Raw genomic sequence first — 20091 nt, forward strand, 5'->3', positions numbered from 1 at the left:
GGAGGGATCAGCTCCTGGCTCTGTACAGCATGAGGAAGCTCTTTTTATGTCGGGAGTACCCTGCAGGTTTGTTTTAACTTGTCATCTTCCAGGGGTCTTTTTGAGTTTATTCCAAAGTGGCTTTGCCTGGTCTTTCGGTATGGTGCCTGAATTCAGGTGAGTCTTGATTGTTGCTTACTGATGCATGAAGCCTTGATTCCATACTTTATGAGGATGGGAATAGAGTAGGGGGAGAGCAACAAGGATGGTCAGAAATCAAGGAAACTTGACGTGTGAGGAAAGGTTGGAAGGATCAGGACTTTTTAACTTGTAAAAGAGAAGACTGGGGTGTGGTAGTGGTCTTCATACAGGTAACAGGTGCTGCCAGAGAAGGAAATAAGTTCCTCTGCGTGTCTACTGGGGAGGTGGAGGGAAAAGAAGGAACAGCAAGTCAGATTTATGAGACATGAGGTGTGAATTTTCTAACAGTAAGACTAGTTAAAAACTGGAATTGATTGCCTCAGGAGGCTGTGGACTTGCTTTTACTGGAGATTTCTAGCAAGTTGGACAAATACATACTGGAATGTATTAGATAAAGTTCATCCTACCATGGAGCATTGGGAAGGTGTAGATAACCTCTTAAAATCCCTTCTGGACCCGTCTTCTCTGATCAACTGTGAGCAGATGATGTTCCTAATATGTCAACATAGCTGATTTTTATTTCTGCCTTGCTGATTTTAATAAGAGATAGTAAGAGAAAATTAAGAGGTCACTCAAAGCGAAAGGCTGAAATTCAGGCCTGAATTGCAGGATTATGCTATGTGCAAGAGGCAAGGCATGAACTTAATCTCATATTGGAGATACTTTCTCTCATAAATGTTGGCTTGGTAATATCCCCACAATATTAGATGTGGTTTGACATTTTGGAATGTTTCAGAATAATGGTCTTCTATTGAAACTTTATTACCATCACCCATTATAAAAATGCTATTGTTTGAGGCTGTGCATTGTGATCCAGATGAACTAATTATTTATTGAGGAAGTTGAAGCACTGAAATAAGGAACATTAATTGTTTGTTCTTCCTGGCAGTGCTTCTCAACAGCATTGCTGGGACAGCTAAGCAAACAAAGGTTTGGTGCTGTACTTGTGTAATGGTATTAATGTGAGGAAAGCCTTTGTATCCTCCTGAAGCTATATGCATCACAGGAACCTAGTAAGCTTGTTCTAGGGGGAAGAACAGACAATAACCTCAAAATTTAACATATAATTTATACGTGACTCCTTGGACAAAATTTACTGTAGAAATACAGATGGTGCCTGTCCTTCCCAAACCTTCATGACAGATTTAGACATTCCCAGTTTTCTCTTTAAAGATGTCTCTTTCTGAACCAGATTTTATTTTCCAAATCAAATGCTGTTAGTGGAAACGGATACCTTGTTTATTTTTAAGTTTGCTTGGGGTTTTGCATAGCAACTGCACTGTTTCATTGTGCTACCTTTCTAATTTTAGAACCACAAATCAAGCAGTAATAGCAATAATAAAAGTAATAATACCAACCAAAGTTTATTCTGTGAGTTGCGGAAGGCTTGGGACAGAGTGCTGGAGGGTGTATTGTAGGACATCCGTCTATTTGTTGTCTGTATTGACGAGTAATTAAGGAAACAATAACTGGAACTGCAGATACAATGACAGACTGTGACTTTCCCACTGCTTCCTTTGGAGCTGGTTTGCACTGGGAAAGGCTTGGGGTATTGGTTATGTGGTGGAGGAATGACGCCTTGTTGAGCTGGGAACTGGGAAAGTTTGGAAAAGTCTTGCTTTAGAGTAAACTGATTTCCACTGTAAACCTGCATCCAGAATTTTGCAAGCTTTGCAGAGTATTCAGAATCAGGATAAAAAGTGCTCCCGTGATGTCTGTCTGTCAAGGTCAAACCAAAACTCTTGAGTAAGCGTACTCTTGAGTAAACTCCAAAGTTCAGGATGTTTAAGGCTTGGACTGTACGATTCTTTGGCCTTGACTCTTTCAGTGAAGCCCTTAAGCATTCTCACAATATGAATAATGACAGTGATCTCTGAAAGATAAGGCTGGCTAATAACACTAAAACTGTTAATATGTAATGAGTCATGCTGAGATGAATGTGCAGAGGTTTTCGTTTATTATTTTTGTCAGCGGAGCTTAATAATGGGAAGCAGGACTCCCAGTTCTGTTTCTGACTTATGGTGGTTTGTCAGTAAACCCACCATGTCAATTAAATCCTCTGTATCTATCTCGGTTGACCCATTTCTAGTATGTGTCCCAGAGTACATTTCACATCACCCTTCCTTCTGAAGCTTCATACATTCCACAAAGTGTTAAGCAAAAATTTTATAATTTTGCATAGTTATAAAAATTTCAAATCTAGTTTTCTTTTTCATGGAGAAATTATGCCCAGAAGGAACACTGTTCTTTAGGGATTTAAATTCTGCTGTTTACTTTCACAGCTATAATGTGCAGAACATGTGCAGTGAGTGTAAGCTAGAAGCAGCTTGCTGTACATCAGAATATCTGAAATGTCATGTTAACGACATAGGCAGAATTTAAAATAAAAAATCGTATGGCTCTTTCAATGGGCAGGCTTTGTAGCTACTATTGTTGCACGGTCTTACTCCCTAGATGCTAAGCATTATGTAATTGATCTGGCCATGGTTTTCCTCACTGGCCTCATCCATGCATGGCAGAAAACCTAGTAATCTGTAAATTGTGTGGGGGAAAGAGCAGGTTAGAGACTGTCCCTTGTCATTTGATATTGAGTGCCCCTGCATGTGCCATATATTAGTTTTATTTTCTACTGTGACACCTAGCTATGAGAAAAGAACTCTCCAGAGCATCTTAAAAGACATCTTCTATTAAAGATAGAAAGAGTTAAGCAAAATGCAGACAGTAGATCTCACAGCCGGAGGTAAAAATAATATACATGGGTGTCTCTCTTGCTTTAATTGGAAGAGCGGCATAAGAGTGCGGAGCTTAGTTTCCCTTGCAAGAATGTTTTGTAGAAGGGTGCTTCGTGGAGGTTGAATGGGGAAAGCGAAGGTAGGTGGAAAGTGTACCTCTGTGTCAAAGCTGTGACAAAATGCTTCGAAAATGCCCAGAAAAAGAAATTACTGTAACGCTGAAGTTTTGCATAGTATTCCCTACAGGTCATAATTTTCTCTGTGAGGAAACAGAAGTTGGTATTGGAGAAGGTCATACAGCCCACTGTGGTGCTGAAGATGATTGTGAGGGCCTCCTGTGCAAGACTGAATTTGAGAAAAACCAGCAAATCAGGAAATAGGCATGGCACCCAACTGGGCTCCTACAGAAGGTGATCTGGTATGAGCCTGACTTCTGTCTTTCTGGTACTAGGCAAAAAGGGCCCAGTTTATGAGAGCTTTGCCTTCCCTGTCTTCATGGGACAAATTCCCCCTGAGAAAAGGAATGCTGGAGAAAAAAAGAACTGGAAACTTAGGTATAAATTCAGTAATGGGTTGTTGGATAAGTACTACAGAAAAATCCAGTGCTCTGGAGTGTCTCAGAAGTGGCTCCCTGTAAGTATGTACTCTCATGAATTTTACTGAAGTAAGGAGTTTTGTGAAGTTGGATTTTGTTTAATTTAGTTGGGCCCATATCCAAACCAGCTTGGCCTGTATTTTGGCCTAATGAGTACTTGGCTGGGATGCCACTAAGTATATTTTTGGTGCTGCAAGAAGTGCATAAGGGTTGATGAGTCCTTGTGTGGTGCTCTTTGCCTGGACCAGTCCAGCAGCCCAAGCAAAGTATATGAAGGCTGCTGCCCAGCTGGCTTTTGTAGTAGTTAAAGAACTGACCATTCTTTTTATAGGAGCTGAGATTGACAATTACTTGAATTAATATTCAGAGTCTACAGTTTGATAGTGATGTTTCGTTTTGCCTAAATTGCCCTATTCTTTCCATTAGATCCTTAACTTTTCCCTTAGAAAAAAAACCAAACAAAACATGCAAAACCAAACCCAACAAGCTGTTTGATGCTGCTGGTACAAGATGCCTGTGATGTTCCAACTCCACAAACAACCTCATTGTAATGTCGGGCAAAGTAATTCTTGCATTCAGACACAGAGAGGTTGTAATTAAGCTTTGTGCACTACTACCTGAGAAGAGATGCTTTTTAAATGTGAACCACATACATCATTATTACTGCAGTTGGCCTGTTGCCCATCAAAGCACTGATTATTTTCTACCACAGCTACTCTAGTTCCTCTGCTTTTTCAGTTTCCTGTTATCTCGCATGGACATCAGCAGTCCCTTTGCCAAATTTCTTAGTAAAATTGTGGCACTCCAGACTCATAGGAAGAGGATTTATCAGCACTATAGCAGTTAATTGCTTTAGCTAGCATATGGCACTGTCCTTTGAATAGTGGAGATGCAGAGAGTGTATGAATACTCTTGGAAGTGAATCACTTTGAAGGTTGTTCTGTCTTGGTGAGGAAGTTAAGACAACTAGTAATGGATAGTAACTAGTTTTGCTGAGCTATTTTGAGAGATGCTATACTTTAAAAAGGCCGAATTTTCTGTTCATTTGTTTATATACTTTGCTTAGCTTGACCTGTTTGGGTGTATTTACTCATTGAGTGTTAGTGCTTAGTTAGGTGCTTGAATACAGAATTCCTGAGTAAATTTGTCCTTTGTATCTCATTCTGTTACACATATGTTTCCCAGAGGAGCTCCTTCAGCCAGATCTATTGAAGGAATAATTATTGCATCAGGATTTAATGTATATCTTGATTGCACTTTGAAGACATTCTCTTGATGAGTTTTTATCATTTCAACAAGGGATCATAGCATGTAAACAAGGAAATAAACACTATCTTTCATATTAATCAACAAGACGATTAAATAATAACCACAGTTGTTAATTGGTACTTGGAGATAGAGAGTAATGACTATCTTGAGTTCCACAATGAGAGTACCAACAGGTAGAGACTCTTTTCTGCACAATAAAGCTGCATATAATTTAGGAGGCATTACGGTTTTAGTGTGCAGCTGCAACCATAGTGAAGTTGTGCAACTGTTGGGTGTACTATTTCAGGCATATGTTTTCATACCGAATGAGGTATTAGCAAGGAGATTTGAGATTTAGGCAATTAAATCAGTTCTCATTGCTACCTAAAACCTGAGGTTCTGTATAAACCCATGCTTGCAGTGTTTTGCTTTACTGTGGGACACAGTTCCTGCTGGTTTGCGGATGCAGCAGGAGTCAAAAGCTGCTTCTTTCCTCAGAGGCAAAAGTCCAACTTGTCCCTCACAAGGCAGTGTCTTCTGGCTCCCTCTGAGTTTGGAACCAGAGCCTCATTTTTTCATCACACGAGTGTTTGTCTTTTTCTAAATCCTGCAGTGTTTGTAGAGGGAGAAGGAAGCACATAGGGGGTCTGCATCTCTAGAAGTTGATGAAGTAAAAAGGTCTAGGAGTTTAACACACAAGTTTGGGAATGTAGAGCATAGGACTGGGAATTTTGGAGGTCTGTATTGAGTGTCCTGCCCCTTGTACTGACTAGCTGTCTAATCTTGACCCAAGTGAGTAATTTTGCTCATCAAGACACAACCAGTTCTTTGTACTATAACTCATTTGAAGCCAATACTGCTGGTGGAAGAAACTGTGCAGCCCTCCTGCTCTCAGTGTTCATTTTTGATTCTAACCTGCCATAAATATAAGCAAAGGAAGAGTTTCCTTCTCTGATCAGCTTACTAAGCTGACTCAGCCTGTGGGTCCCTGATGACTAGGCTTGTGGCAAGGTTAGGGGTCTAGATTTACCCCAAATTAGGTATGACAGCAAAGAACTGCCTTAGTTTCTCCATATTTCTGTTGCTTATAATACATCATAGATGCTAGTACCAGTTTGATCTCACTGAAAAGTACTTGGAGATCCTGGGCTGAAAGGCATGATGAAAATATAAAGTAGCCATTGTATAAAGAGACTTTTTGTCGTCACATATTTATAAACTAATTTTTCCAAAGTGACAAGCCTTTGTATTGCAAGCATGGACCAGAATAGTGATTTGTCCTCAGAAGACCTTTTGGCATCAGTAGTATGGTCTCAGGTTGCCCACAGATGCTGGCAGTGTAACACTTTTCCTTTTTTCTGGCTTAACAGTCATTCAAAGTAATGTTAAAAGATAGCATGTTGGATGCTTTTACGATATGTATCTGAGGGTGGGCTGTATACTGACAGTCTCAGGGTCAGATCACACACGTCTTACTCAGGTGGCAAAGCCCTCCTAGGCTTTGACAGAGCTGAGATTTCACCCTCACTGCCATTCCCAGTTGCCCAGTGTGTGCTCGCTAACACATATATTTGTTCTACTTAACTCTGCAGGGTGGTTTTTTTCCCATGCGGGTTTTGATATAGAGTCGAGTTTCTGTTTTTGTTTCTTGCTATACTGTTTGCTGTTGCTGATGGGGAATAGCAGAAAAACTGATTGTGTTCCTATTCTTATTCAAAAGGAAGAATGTTACAATTTTAATTGTACGTTTTAATTTTTCCTTCTTCTTCATCTTTTATGTTTTGAAATTCCGCATTTCAAAAGCAGGATCATTATCATTCAGAACATTAAAGCATGTCTTTTTAATAGCTTTCTCTTTTAATGTGAAAGAATGGAATTGAGGAGGAAAAACCAATCTGTCTTGAAGGAAATTCTCTGTTATCTAAGGATTTTCAGTGCAGCCAGCAAGAGAGGATCTTGAGCTCAGCTGACTTGGAGTGTTATCCTCTGCCTTGAGTAACTTGTAGAGGGTACAAAGAACCACTTTCATAATGTTATCACCAGCAAAGTCCATCTGGTCCTGCCAGTGACAAGGGGATTATTTCAGCTTTTTATTACGTCAGTGAGATTTTAGCATTTTAGGATTCAGCTATCAAGCTGTTGGTGGAAAGAGGGGAAAGTTAGATTATAATTGAAACTCTGTTGGGGGAGAAATTAACTGAATATTTTTCAAGTAATTTTTCTACCCATATTTCCTTCTATTAGTCTCCTGATGGTTTGTCCTTATGAAATCAGATTAGAACACAATGACTTGATTTGTTAAGCAGGCAGTGATGACAATGAGCATCTGTTTGTCTGGTCCAGATTCCCATTAACACCTAGTAACATTGTCCTTTCTTGCTATTACTTTTATACAGAGCAGCACAGAAGCTTAACCTGTCTTCGAAGAGAAAGAAATACCATCCGCCCCTGCCACACACACACGACTTCTCTATATATGCTACTAACTTTAGTGGCATCCTGCAGCTCTGTCCTCCCCCAGCACCACCATGCCTTCTGAGAGCTGTGTCCAAAATCAAGGACAACCCTGGCATTGGAAAGGTAACTTCAGATTTCAATTTTTTAAAATAGTTTTCTAGATGAATTCTAACAGGGCTGGAAGCTTTCAGCCTAGAACAGCGTTGGATAGGCTCAAGGGAAGGGTCTTGGGATAGAGAGATAGCCACATCCATTTGAATATGCCTGAGAGCTGTTACCTCCTGTTGACTTTGGAAAGAGTTGGCAGGCTCAGAGCAGATTAAGTGCGAGAGCGTCAACTTCCCTGAAGCCAGTTAACATCACTGACAACAACATTGGCAAAGGTTGTTTTGTCACTCCCTCTATTAAAGTAAGAGACAAATTTTCCTTTGACATCATTGGTCCAAAACCATTGCATGTACAGGCTTCACCTTTGGCAGAAGTAGTCTCTGTGTTGCCAGCAAAGCTCAGCCACTGGTGCTGGTGCTGTCTGTCTGCTTGAGGTTAAGGAGATACATTGAAGGGGCTTTGTTTCCCTCTGCTTCACATGTCATTGTAAATCAGGAGTATGGAAATGAAGTAGCAGGAGAGAAATAGATGTCTCTCCAACTTAGGAAATACAGCACCTTTCAAATTGTAAAATTTATGCTGATTTTATTTAAAATTAATTGAAATACAACCCAGTTATTTAGAGCTTTATTCATATTTATAACTGTTTAATCACCCACACAGCAGAGTCTGAATACTTATTTACATAGGTTACAAGAGATTAGCGTTTGAAGATAGAATTGAAGTATTAAATGTGCACAGGAGAGCTAAAATATGCACCTTGAGTAACCATACAAATCAGCATTAACATAAAGAGATTGTCAGTCTAAATACCTATAGCTGACACTGTTGCTCACAGAGAATATTCGGTATTTCTTAAGTCAGTGAGTTTGTGCTAAATGGAAAACAAAGGAGTAATTGGGGCTATTTTAAGCAGGTGGAAACTCACAGATGAAAATGTGGTTTCTTCTGTTTTTCCAGTGTGTTAGAAAAGAGGATGTGGTATTAATTGGTGGAACACAGCAAACCTGGCAAAGTAATTTAGAGATTCCCAAGTGGAAGAGGGTTTGCTAAGGAACACACTTTCTATGTGTGTGTTTTAGCAGAGCCCATTTGTTGTGCCTCCTTCTTCTCCGTGAGGCTTAGCACTTGGCCGTGGCACCAGGAATAACAGGGAGCATGGCATTTCTGAGTCTCTTTGCCTTAGGAAGACCTTTAAAGCATGCTTGTATCTCCTTGTGCCTGCAGCTCAATAAAACTGTCTTTGCACTTCATTACACTTGTGTGCCTGCAGCTATGTGTAGCCAAGAGGCTTTAACCTTTTTCCTACACTTTGAGGGTGGCTGGTGGAGCTTACTGGCACGACTTGCACCTCATGGAAAGCTCTGGTTTATCTGGTGTCTTCAAACAGATCAACAGAGTCTAATAACAATCAAGTGCATGATCCCAGATGGCGGGAGATTATATGCCTAGTAGGCCTACCTACTTTCTTCGTTAGTGAGCACAGCTTTCAAAGGGCTTTCAAAGGGAAGAGCTCTACCAAAATGCCAAGGGGCATGGCAGGACCTTGAGCAGCTACGCTGCTTAGCTGTGTGAGCTTCTCCTCCAACACGGGATATATATGTAGCATGCTGGCAATGTGGGTGGTGTTTCTCTCCTGCCTGGCACTCTACACCAAGAATTTCCAGACTTTACGGTTCAAAAGCTGCTGTTGACCCTCAAGTGTCTCTGTTGTTTAGCTCTCAGCTGAAAACATTATTGAAGATAATATTTGCTTGGGCCCAGTGTTGCAGCTGTGTTCTTCTCTCCATGTACTTGTTGACCACAATTTGGAAGAATCCTGTTCTGTGCTGGAGAGGATAAGAGCTCTCTGCTAATTGAATCAGCCCTTTAGTTCTTGAGTTAAGATCTAGACCATCCAAATGGTGATGGATTGTGCTAGTTACTAGTTTTAATGCTCTTCAAAAAAATAAAGTAACTACGCATCTTCTCTGATCCACAGTTTAAAATATGAAATACCTATTAAACGTCTCTCTCAACCCATTACTCTTTTGCAACTTTATAAATTACAGTGTTTGCCCATAAAAAAAATCTCCAGCAATATAGCTTTTTGTAAAAATTATGAGTCAGCAGAACTGAAATCTGATGTATCCTGATTCTTAGAACTTGTGGTCAAAGGAGAAGTGTCAGTCCTATATAGGTGTTCTTTTAGTACTGAACACTCATAGTTTCACCTTCTCTGAGCAATGCCAATTAGCTTTTGGTAGCATTTAGCCCATGGTACAGTAACATTCTCCATTATAATTTCCTCTTCACCAGCTTCTGCTGATTAAGATTTAGTCAGCTAGTATCTTATTATGAGGATGATGGGAATAAAGTCATTGCCTTTCTTCCTCACACTTTAAGTAGCATAGCAATTGAGAGAACAATCAACAAACACTGGCAGATGCACTGTCGTCCTCCGTTAACTTCAGTCCCTCCTCTTCTAACAGCTTTTTACTTTAAACTCCTCCTGGTTATCTTTTTCCTTGGCTTTTTCTTGCAGCCTGTCCAATAATAAGTATGAGATACACACAGGGGACAGGATCAGTGATGGATTCTGGAGTCACTTTTTCCTACCACAGCATCTGTGGCTGTGGCTGGTGCTCTCCTTGGTTTGTGTGATCGTTCCCAGGTCAGCGGTGTCCCTCACCCTATTTCTGCTGTGTGGTTACAGTGGGTTAAGCAGCTGGTGGGGCAGCCTTTTCCTTCCTCAACCCCTGCTTGCTGCTGTTTTATCTTTCATGGTTAGTTATGATCTGGAGGAGTGGTTCCTTGCTGGTTTCTGCTGTGCAGGTAAGAATCTAGCAGTGCTGATGGGCTGCCTAATTCCTGCGTAACTTCACTTTACTAAGCTGAGAATAACCCATCGAGGACCAGTCATTATTCTCCTCAAGGGGGTGATTTCTCTGAGCACAGATAGCTTGACAAGTTTTAATTCCCTTCTTGTCAAATGGTGTCTTTCAGAGCAGGACAGGATTCCATAGAGAAACGTGCTTTTTCTTACTGTGAAGGGGCTGAAGAGATAAAATTTAAGAGTATGAAGAATAGAGTAATAAACTAGAAACTCATGAAGTGTCCAAGATACTTCAATGGGAGCAATGTGGTTCCCTTTATGAAAAGCTGAAAAGGTGAATGGATGGAAATACCGTTTATTTTAAGTGAGTAAGGCCTGAATACTGCAACAACTAATTATTATCTGTAATGACACACTCTAGGTAGTCACATTTCTTTTGTAAACCTGCTGAAAGCTTAGAGCAAAGGACATGTTGAAACATTTACAATGACCAATATGATTGGCTTTCTCTGTTTCCCCTGCAATGGTAATTCTTAATATTTTTTCCCCCACTGATGCTCAAGGTTGTCTTTTAGTTGGTATTCAATACACTATAAGAGACGTGGGAACAGAATGTGGAAAATGTCGTGTCATTTTGGGGCCAAAAGGGAAAAAAGGGCTCCAGAGGGCATCTAGAAGTATAGTGTCATAAGGCTGACTCTCAGACTAGGTAACCAGGCAAAGTGGTTGAAACGATAATAAAGATAGAAATTAGCAGGCAGGGATTAATGTGATATAGTAGGGATCAGTTGATGAAGCTTTTACAGGTGGAACACATACGTTAGCGTTCTGTGGAAGAGTCAGCAAGCATTTGAATACGGTTGTTCTGGTTGATAGAGTGTATTTGGATTTTGAAAAAGCTTTTGACAAGTGCCCTGACCTAGGTTTTTTAAAGAACCCCTAAGCTGTCATGTATTCTCTAGTGGTTTAATAAGTGGTAGGAAACAAGAGGGCAGATTTCGCACTGGAGCAAAGTTAGTGGTGGCATCATATGGAGGTCTGCGATGTTCGGTGTCTTCCTAAATGGTTTGGATGAGGTGGTGAAGCTGCGTATTCAGAGCAGCCAAAGCTAAAACTGACTGTGAAGACTTGGAAAAAGATGTCATGACACTGAAATTACTGAGTGGATAAAGAGGCTGATGAACTTTCATATTGATTAACACAAGGTAATGTACGTAAGAAAAGGAGCTCTAACTATGCATGCACAAACGATAAGCTGTAAGGAAATCAGGCATGACTGTAACCCATTCTACCAGCCATTGTGGAAGCTACAGCATTAGGTTTGTTGTCATGAGTCTGAGCTTCTAAAGAAATGCCTTATTGACTGTTCAGGAGGCAAGAAGATTAAGCATCTTTAGTTTTAGAGGGGGGGTCTAACAGTGTGTGATATAAATACACATTGCTCTTCAGGCTCATAATGCTTAAATAACAGTCACTCATTGATGTTTTTTCTTTACTGGCCTTCTTCCTTGAGGTAGTATCTTTAAAGAAGTTTAATAGAGTATGGTAACAACTGAAGAAATGTAAAGTTTTCCCCTCCTCCCCTATGTATTTATCCCTAAATTACCTTCTCAGAGGGGAGCTGTTGCCGTGGCTGAGCGAGGGAAGGGCTGGATCCTAAGACCGCAGCATGCAAAAGCAGCAGCAGGGTGTGTTCTTCTGCTGGTACAGACCTGGACCCAGTAAGCCTAAACCTTTGGAAAAAAAGACCTCACCAAACAAATTAACATCCATACCTGGAATTTCACCTTCCTTATTTCATGTGCACTTTCAAAGCTGCCCTACCATGACTGTTGGCTTATCCTGCCAAAGAAACTCCCTTTGGCCAGAGCACCAATTCAGTGGAGAGCTTCCTCATGCATTAAGTCCTTTTCATTGGTTTCAGAGTTAAACACATGAATGAGAGTTATTTGGAACTGGGTGAAGGGACAGCTGAATCTAAAGAACTGATTGAATTGAGCAGAGGCAGCATCAGGACTATCTTGGGTGTTTCTGTGGTGTCTAGAATTGGACAGGTCCTGTCACTGGTTATAGGACCTTGTCTTGAACTTGTGAGCTCGATGGATGTTTGGGGAAGGGAAGAGGCTTGAATTCTTGCTTATCATAAGCTGCATGACTATAGCAAAGGAAGTAACTGTGCATTGTGAGAACTGCTGGAGGAGGCAGGAATGGGAAAAGATCATTATGGCCACTTGAACTCAGTTACTGATTATTTGAGCCCAAGATCTACATTTGTTCTTAATCTCACATCATCACCTCCATGCATATCATACAGTTCTGCTGTGGTGAAATTGCTATATGGCTTCTATGATTGAATACATTTGCTGTTAGAGACTTAGTACAGCAGAGAGCCTGTATGTATCTGTTGCAATTTCTGTTTATAATTTCTCATTGTTTCAAGTACTGTCTTGGAGGGTGGGAAATAAATGTCTTATTAATTTCTTTTATGTTTCACAAATACCAATTTTTCCCCTTATGATAATTTCAGCAGGAGCGTGTGGACTTACCCTGTGATACAAATCTTTAATTAAGCCTTTTGCTTAATTTTCTTTACTAAGGGTGCAAAATGTTTTACACTCTCACAGGTGCTTTCAGGGTTTGTCAATACTCAGGAATACCAAGCAGGGAAAAGCTTAAAAAAAAAAAATATATTTTAGAACTGTAGGTCTTTCTGGGACTAGTGTTTCATATAATCAACAATAACCAAACTCTCATGCACAAAGGAAAATCTCACTACCAATGCAAACTGGATTCTGAAAGGAGTTTTGCCTGCTACTGGTAAATGTTACGTAGCAAATTTCATACCTTTCTCTTGAATGTGCCAAAAACATCAGAGTCCAAATCTTTTAGCTGAATCCTACTTAAAAGGCAATGATCCAGTACAGTATGATTCTTGTAACTGAATCATTTTTGTGGTCTCTCTGGGTGTTATTAAATTTAATGTCAGAATAGTAGGAAAGACGTCTGAAAGCCATTTAATATTGTCACTGGAAAGAAGTTAGATTATGCTCAATTTCTGACATTAATGTGCTACTTAAGATAATTTATCATATTGTGGTATTAAAAAAGACATCCTTTTTACAGTGGCTGCTGTGTAGCATTCTAATTTGCTATTTTTCTTTAGCATGGTAGGAAGCCTTTTTAATGCAAAATGTTTTTTCTGGGGTTCTATTCAGCTCATTCTTTATAATACTGCATCACTTACAACAGCAACTTTAAGTGCTTGTCTCTGCCAAGGTTCCTGTCAATTTTTTATGTTAGAATGACAGAATCCTCCTATGTGAGACAATTGAAGTGGAGCATTTAAAGAGAACCTGAATTGTCAGACATGTTTCTTGGACAGGTATATACATACTGGTCTCCATTTATGTGTTTTAGACATTTACTTTCATTTATGCTTTACCAAGCCATAGCTAAGGTACTGCTAATATGATTTACTGATCATGTAGGGTTTTCTTAAGTGTGGGGTATGTCCCATTCACTGGTTCTTACGATGGTTTGATGACGGATAACAAATAGGTACTTAATTTTGTCATCTTTATTGCTGCTTGTTTCGTAATGACTAGAGTGTTATTTCTGATATAAATCATGTATCATATGAAGTACTCTTCTATCGATGTACGTAGTCCTGTATCGTCCAAGGTACATAGATCCCTGCCGAAATGCCTTGAACTGCTTAAACAAAAACGTGGAAAAATTAGATAAAAATACATATTCTTCTACTTTGTTTTCACCTTTAAAAATGAAATAGTTTTCTTCATGTCTTTTGGGAGCAGAGAATCAATTCTTCTTTAATAGAGTACAATACAGAAGTGATTTTTTTTTTTTTTTTTAGGTTCTCCCAGGGGAGCTAGATGGTCTATGCTAGCACGGCAATTTTGCATATAAATTTGCCATCCATTGGTAGCGGCAGTATATGAAAGGCTTGTAAGAACTACCCACAGTAAACCAATTTAGCAAGGGTTATATATCTGTCAGTTACAATTAAATCCATGAAAAATATTGGCTCTGAACTAGGACTTTTGTAATTTGATTTACACTGTAGTTGAAAAATAAGTGATTTCATTGGAAAATGGCCTTTATTCAACTGAATGTGAATTCTTTGTAATTTCTTGCTGAGAAATCTTAATTCAGAATGGTGGATGTCTAAACATAGTTATTTAATTAACCTGCTGTTATACGCCATTTTGTGAACACTGGACAAAATTAACTTCCTGGCTGTACGATGCCTGTCAAGGATGTGTGTTTCCAGGGAATATTTAGTGTCTGTTCAAATTTGATATAATGACATTTATTGCTAAAGACCAAATTGCTTGTTCATTTAGGGATTATGATGCTGCTGTAATGCAGAATATGAGCAGCATTTTTAGAATGGATTCCAGTATAGGGCCAGCACTTTCCCAAAATACAGACAAATAAAGTCAGAGTTTATTTTAGTAAAAAAGGCTTGAGCACATGTATTTTAAAATTTTACATGCTTTTTAATTCATTCCTTCTATTTTTTCCTTCTCATTCTGTCTAATTTGAAACTGGACAACTCTATAAGCATCAAATGCTTAACAAACCATCACTATAAACATATGAACACTGCACATCCATTGATTTCAAAGGAGGTACCATATGTTCCAGTTATGCCTGTGCTAACATACTTGGCTGGGTTAGGGTCTTAATTTCTTCAGCATTCGAAATGCCATGGAGTCTAGTCATTACTTAGTGAATTAGTGGAGTCTTCTCTGTCTACATGTCTGCCCCAAATTAAACCACATAGAGTATTTGCCACCCTTCAGTCCACTGAAAAATGAATGACCAACTTTCTGAGATATATATATAGTATTTTTTTTATTTGTTGTCTAAAACATGCAGTAGAGGTCCATGATAGTCTTAGGAACAGAATTCAAATCGTCTGGTTCTTTAAGTGTGAGACGGTCCTTCCTCTTTCTCTGGTCTCAGAGTTGACAGCCCTTCCATCTCTTTTGATTACGGGGTAATAATCGATGTGAACCTGACTGTCTCAGTCTCCTGGCTGTTTCTGTCTAAAATTGTGTAGGATTGTGTCATTCTCTCTGTTATCGCTGGCTCTTCTCTCTACAAATTCAGCCTTGGATGTGTTTTCTTCTGGGATGACGCATGCCTCACTGGTCTTGGAGGAGTTTTGTGTTCATTGATGTGTGGCTTTGCCGTAGCTCCATTGAACTGAGCATATCCAAAATAAATGGGCTGTAGTAGACAAAACTGCTAGCTTGCCTCTGGCCATCAGTCTCACATTCACGTCTTGCTGTCAGAGAGTTGCTTTGAAATTTGGGTTTCACGGCTTTTTGGTCTGTCTCTTACTTTTTCCAAACCTGCTTTCTGGCACTGACGTATGCTTGATGTTCTGCACTCTTGACCAGTCCTGAAGCCAGCCCGTTATTTTGGTTGCTGTGACTCCTCTGTCCTGTTCTCCTCAACTGCAGCTGGTTCCGTATGCAGGGGGAGGTCTGGAAATCATGAGTCCGCACAAAGGGGGCATGTCGGGCTGGCACTACTGGAGAAGGTCACAGCATGGGAACAGCGACTGCCGTGTGGCGATGGGGGAGAAGGTCCCTCCTTGTGACGTTTAGGTGTGAAATGGTGTAGACAGTAGCAGTGGAGGAGGAGGGCTGCAAGAGGAGGAAGAGCCAGGATGTACAGCCCTCAGTTTCTGAGATATTGCAGTGTTTAGGTCAGAATTGTTAAATATGCATCTAGATTTGACTTTCTTAAGGGTCAAAGATGTCAAGGTCTGGAGTTTTGGCTCAGGGCTCCAACAAATTACTGAAATTTGAGTGTACTATATGGATCTGTGGTTCTTTACTGGTGTCATCAGGTGTTTCTAAAACTGTATGGGTGTAGCTCCCGTGTCCCCTACATAGCCATTGTCCTCCACACAGGGGACTTTTTTTTTCTCCTGTCTTTTTTTTTTCAGAAATCTGCCCTTTTCCAGTTTATCTCCCTTTAAATACTTTATGTGTGCATAAAATTGTGGTATGATTTTTGGTTTTATGTTTCAGCATCCATCCACTGGGTTTGCCATTACATAGGTGGAGCAAAGGAATTCTAGCTTGCAGATGTTTACTTTTGTAGTCTTTCTTTTCCCTGACTTCCACTGTAGGCTGACAGACAGATAAACTTAAAAAAAAAAAAAAAAGAAATTCTTTATTGCTATGAATCTCTCTCCCAGCCTTGCCAGTGAAGGTTAAAATTACACCCGTTGTTGTGCTGGGTGGGCCTCTGACCTTATGCCGCCCGTTTTTAGGGCTTTTCCAAATTATGTGCTCGTTTATTTATTTTTTAAATTCTTTATCTTTTAATGGCATATTCAGGATGTATTTGCCATCTTCTTTTCCCAAACACTTTTGATTTTAATAGGGTTTCCTTCGGCAATTCTGCTGACATCCTGGTTCCTGCAGAAACATGAATTTGGAAAGTTCAGTAGTGGAGTTTTAACCCCCAGTGTACAAAATCCACCAGATTAGAGTCAGTTAATTAATGAGATACTTCAGTGGTTTGCATGATTTAGGCTGTCTTCAGGCACTAAGAAAAATGTTAATAATGTCCAAGTATTGTGATGTCTGTGTTTCTTTTATTTTTATTTGAAGAAATTGAACTCAAATACAAACCTATCCTCTTTTTCTATCAACATCCTGATTAAAATGGAGCCTCTATCCAATATTCAATATCTGTATGAATGTCTATGTACAAATCCTTGTATCCTTGATGATGATAAACTTCCACTTGTAATTATCTTCCTTACTCTGCATCTTTCTGTGACATTGAAGAAGAAATACACAAAAGGGGTTTAAAAAGGAGTTACTAAATATCCCCAGTTCTAGGAGGAAGGGTCACCCCCATCACAGGATGGATGTGCCACCTTAACTCTCCTTAAGGAGTCTAAAAGTGGTCAGGGCAGAGATGCCCTGAGTCTGAGATGACTTTTCTGGATTTGCCATATTTGTATTGTCTTTCCTTTCTTGTGTTCTTTCTCTTCCCCTCCCTCCACCCCACCCCCACAGCCCCTCATTGCCATTCCTTTTAGCTCTCTTCTTTTTTCCCCTCAGATGTGTTGTTACTCTTTTAGACCTGTCTTATTCTTCCATTTCTTCATTCATTCTCCTCTAAATTCCTTATCTTGTGTTTCTTTGTACAAGTGTTACCTGTAGCTGGTACCGCTGCAGTCGGAACTGACCACCAGAAAGCTGGCCATATTGTTCAATAACTGCCCACAGAGGGTGTGATCCTGAGTGGGCCTGAAACATATGTTATTGCACTTAATTCTAGTAATTCATTTTCATAAACAAATAAAAGCATTAGAGTGTAGTTCAGGTATTGCTGCTTTGCTCCCTAGTTACGGGCCAAAGTTTTGTTAAGATTTACAGGTTCCTGTGTTTTCTTGAATCCTCCCCTCACTGCAAGCCCTTGTATCTGGATGATTTCCTGCACTGCACATTGCTATCTCTACAGGTGAGCATGCCTTTTGTATGAGAACTAGATAAAGAGACCCAGGAGAAGATGCAGTTAAATTGATCCTTAAGGCAGGAACCATGCTGGCTCTATAGTACGCTGCTTTTTCTGCAGTAGTCATCCCAGAAGAGTACTGGGATAAACTTCAGAGCTGAGAATATAAACCTGTCACTTAAGACTGGTCCTGAGACACAGGAGTGCAAGAAGTGTAAGGAGAATAAATAGCATAACACCGAACCTTTCTTTTACATACTTAGAAGTGTGTGCGTGCACCCAGGATCTGCCAGCACCTAGTTTTTGCTGTCGTGAAAGGATATGTTTGAGTAATCTTTGTGCTTGTTGGTACTTTCATGAGCATTTCCACTTCATTTCCCAGTGAAGTCAGTCTGGCTCAGCATCATGAATGACTGTGACACATTATAACCCTACAATTTCTGGTAGGCATCACTTACAGATAGATTTAGTGAGCAGAGAAACTGAATTTGAAATCAGTGTTTTTCTACTCTGCAAATCAGCTTTTATACACAAAACACTAAAAGAAGAACTCCCTCAAGCTGCTTTTCTCTTCCCCCTCCCATTTGTCTTGAAACTTCACTTCCACTGTAAAAATGAAGATGACCCTTGAGGCCTGTTAATTTTTGGATCTGATCTATTGTGGGAAGCTATTTTAGTATCTTTCTGCTTCAGAGAGGTGGTCTCAAAAAGCTGATTTGATACACAAGGTTTTTCTGGGGGTGAAGCCATCTTTGTGTTAGGGGGAGCAATGCTCTGATGGAGTAACTTGCTGTTTAGGTCAGGAGTAAACCAATTTTCCTCTTATCCAAGCTCTGGCTGCTATAATCTAATAATAGTTGGAAGAGAGAACATAAAGGACTGTTTAGAGGAGTGCTTTGAAAACAGCATATATTTTAAAATTCATTTTAATCAAGTGACCCTGAAGTGGGCATTTGTACTTTTTTATATATATATATATATATATATATATATATATATTTAGGTGTTTTGTTGTTTGGGTTTTTTTCCCTGAGGGAGGTTATTTTTCTGAGCACCTTGGTAGCATGTCAAGGTTGAGCTAGCAGGCTAATACACAAAGCTGGCTTCATGGAGCTTTTATGGGGAAACAGCCTTGAATGTGTCACCTCTGATGCACTTTGCTTTTGAAGCAGCTGTTTCATTTATTCTAAGGTTTGCTTATTTTCTGGGACTGTATTTTCATATTCATATCACTATGAAAGGGGAAAGAAAAGAACGTGTTGAAATCAAGGGACTGCTTGAGTCAATAGGTGGAAGAATTTGCTGCTACCTTTGGTAGAGCCTCCTGCAGTGTTTACTGGAGGGGTCAGTTGTTTCTTAACCTCTTTGTTCAGAAAAAATGTTGGGGAAAAGCTTTTATAGCCTCCTTGTTGAAAATATTTTCTGTGAGGATGCTTGACTAATTGTGCAGGGATGTCTGTGTGCAGCTTAGCCCCTGTAGAAAGGAGGAGCTGGAAAAATGAAACAGTTGAGGACCTAAATGAAATCTTTGAACTACCCACCCTCCCCAGTTGATAAAGGCAGGGACAGTTCAGCATGGTGCTTACTGCTGCAGCCACCCGTCTGCTGTGGATCATCCTGGCTTGGGCACTACATTTCACTGCACCCACTGGGTGCAGGTGTGTATACCGTCACCTTTTCATCTTACCTGATATGAAGGGCAGTCCTAGAGGGTGGCTCAGCCTGTTCTGGTCTCTGTTCGTTGCCTGCATTTCCCATGTTGTGCTTTGCTGAAGTAGTTTTTCAATTTTGGTTCTTCCTTTGCCATTATTTCTCTGGATACAGGAGTGATGGGGAGATGCTGACTGCAAAGCGCGTTTTTTTGTAAACACACAAAGAATGTGCCAGTGTAATAAGTGCACACCATTTTATTGACATAATGTTCTCAGAACATAGTAAGTAGGAGTCAAAGTGTTCTGGCAGATTTAAGGTTAAATTTAGCAACAAAAAGTTACTGAAAAGGAGGATCATTCTTTATCAGAGATGCATGTTTTCCAACCCAGCTTCCCCATGCAACACCCAGCTCAGGGCTAGAGGTGGGCCTGACTCATAGAATCATAGAATCATTTTGGTTGGAAAGGACCTTTAAGATCATTGAGTCCAACTGTTAACATAGCATTGCCAAGTCCGCCTCTAAACCATGTCCCTAAATGCCACATCTACATGTCTTTTAAATACCTCCGGGGATGGTGCCTCAACCACTTCTCTGGGCAGCCTGCTACAGTGCTTGACAACCCTTTCGGTGAAGAATTTTTTCCTAATATCCAATCTAAACCTCCCCTGGCACAACTTGAGGCCATTTCCTCTCGTCCTATCATTTGTTACTTGGGAGAAGAGACCGACACCCACCACACTACAACCTCCTTTCAGGTAGTTGTAGCGAACGATAAGGTCTCTCTTCAGCC

The 20091-nt window shown here is 40.1% G+C and overlaps 1 protein-coding gene across 2 annotated transcripts in view; it reads left to right on the forward strand.

Annotated features, from left to right (window-relative positions):
- KIF26A (kinesin family member 26A) overlaps positions 1 to 20091 on the forward strand; it is a 99661-nt gene that overhangs the window by 61507 nt on the left and 18063 nt on the right. For both annotated transcript variants that reach the window (XM_052783337.1, XM_052783338.1), the window contains exon 5: positions 7152 to 7335. In XM_052783337.1, coding sequence (XP_052639297.1) covers positions 7152 to 7335 — 184 coding nt within the window. The remainder of the gene's footprint in view (positions 1 to 7151; positions 7336 to 20091) is intronic.

Source organism: Harpia harpyja, chromosome 3 (assembly GCF_026419915.1).
Source record: "Harpia harpyja isolate bHarHar1 chromosome 3, bHarHar1 primary haplotype, whole genome shotgun sequence".
NCBI lineage: Eukaryota > Metazoa > Chordata > Aves > Accipitriformes > Accipitridae > Harpia > Harpia harpyja.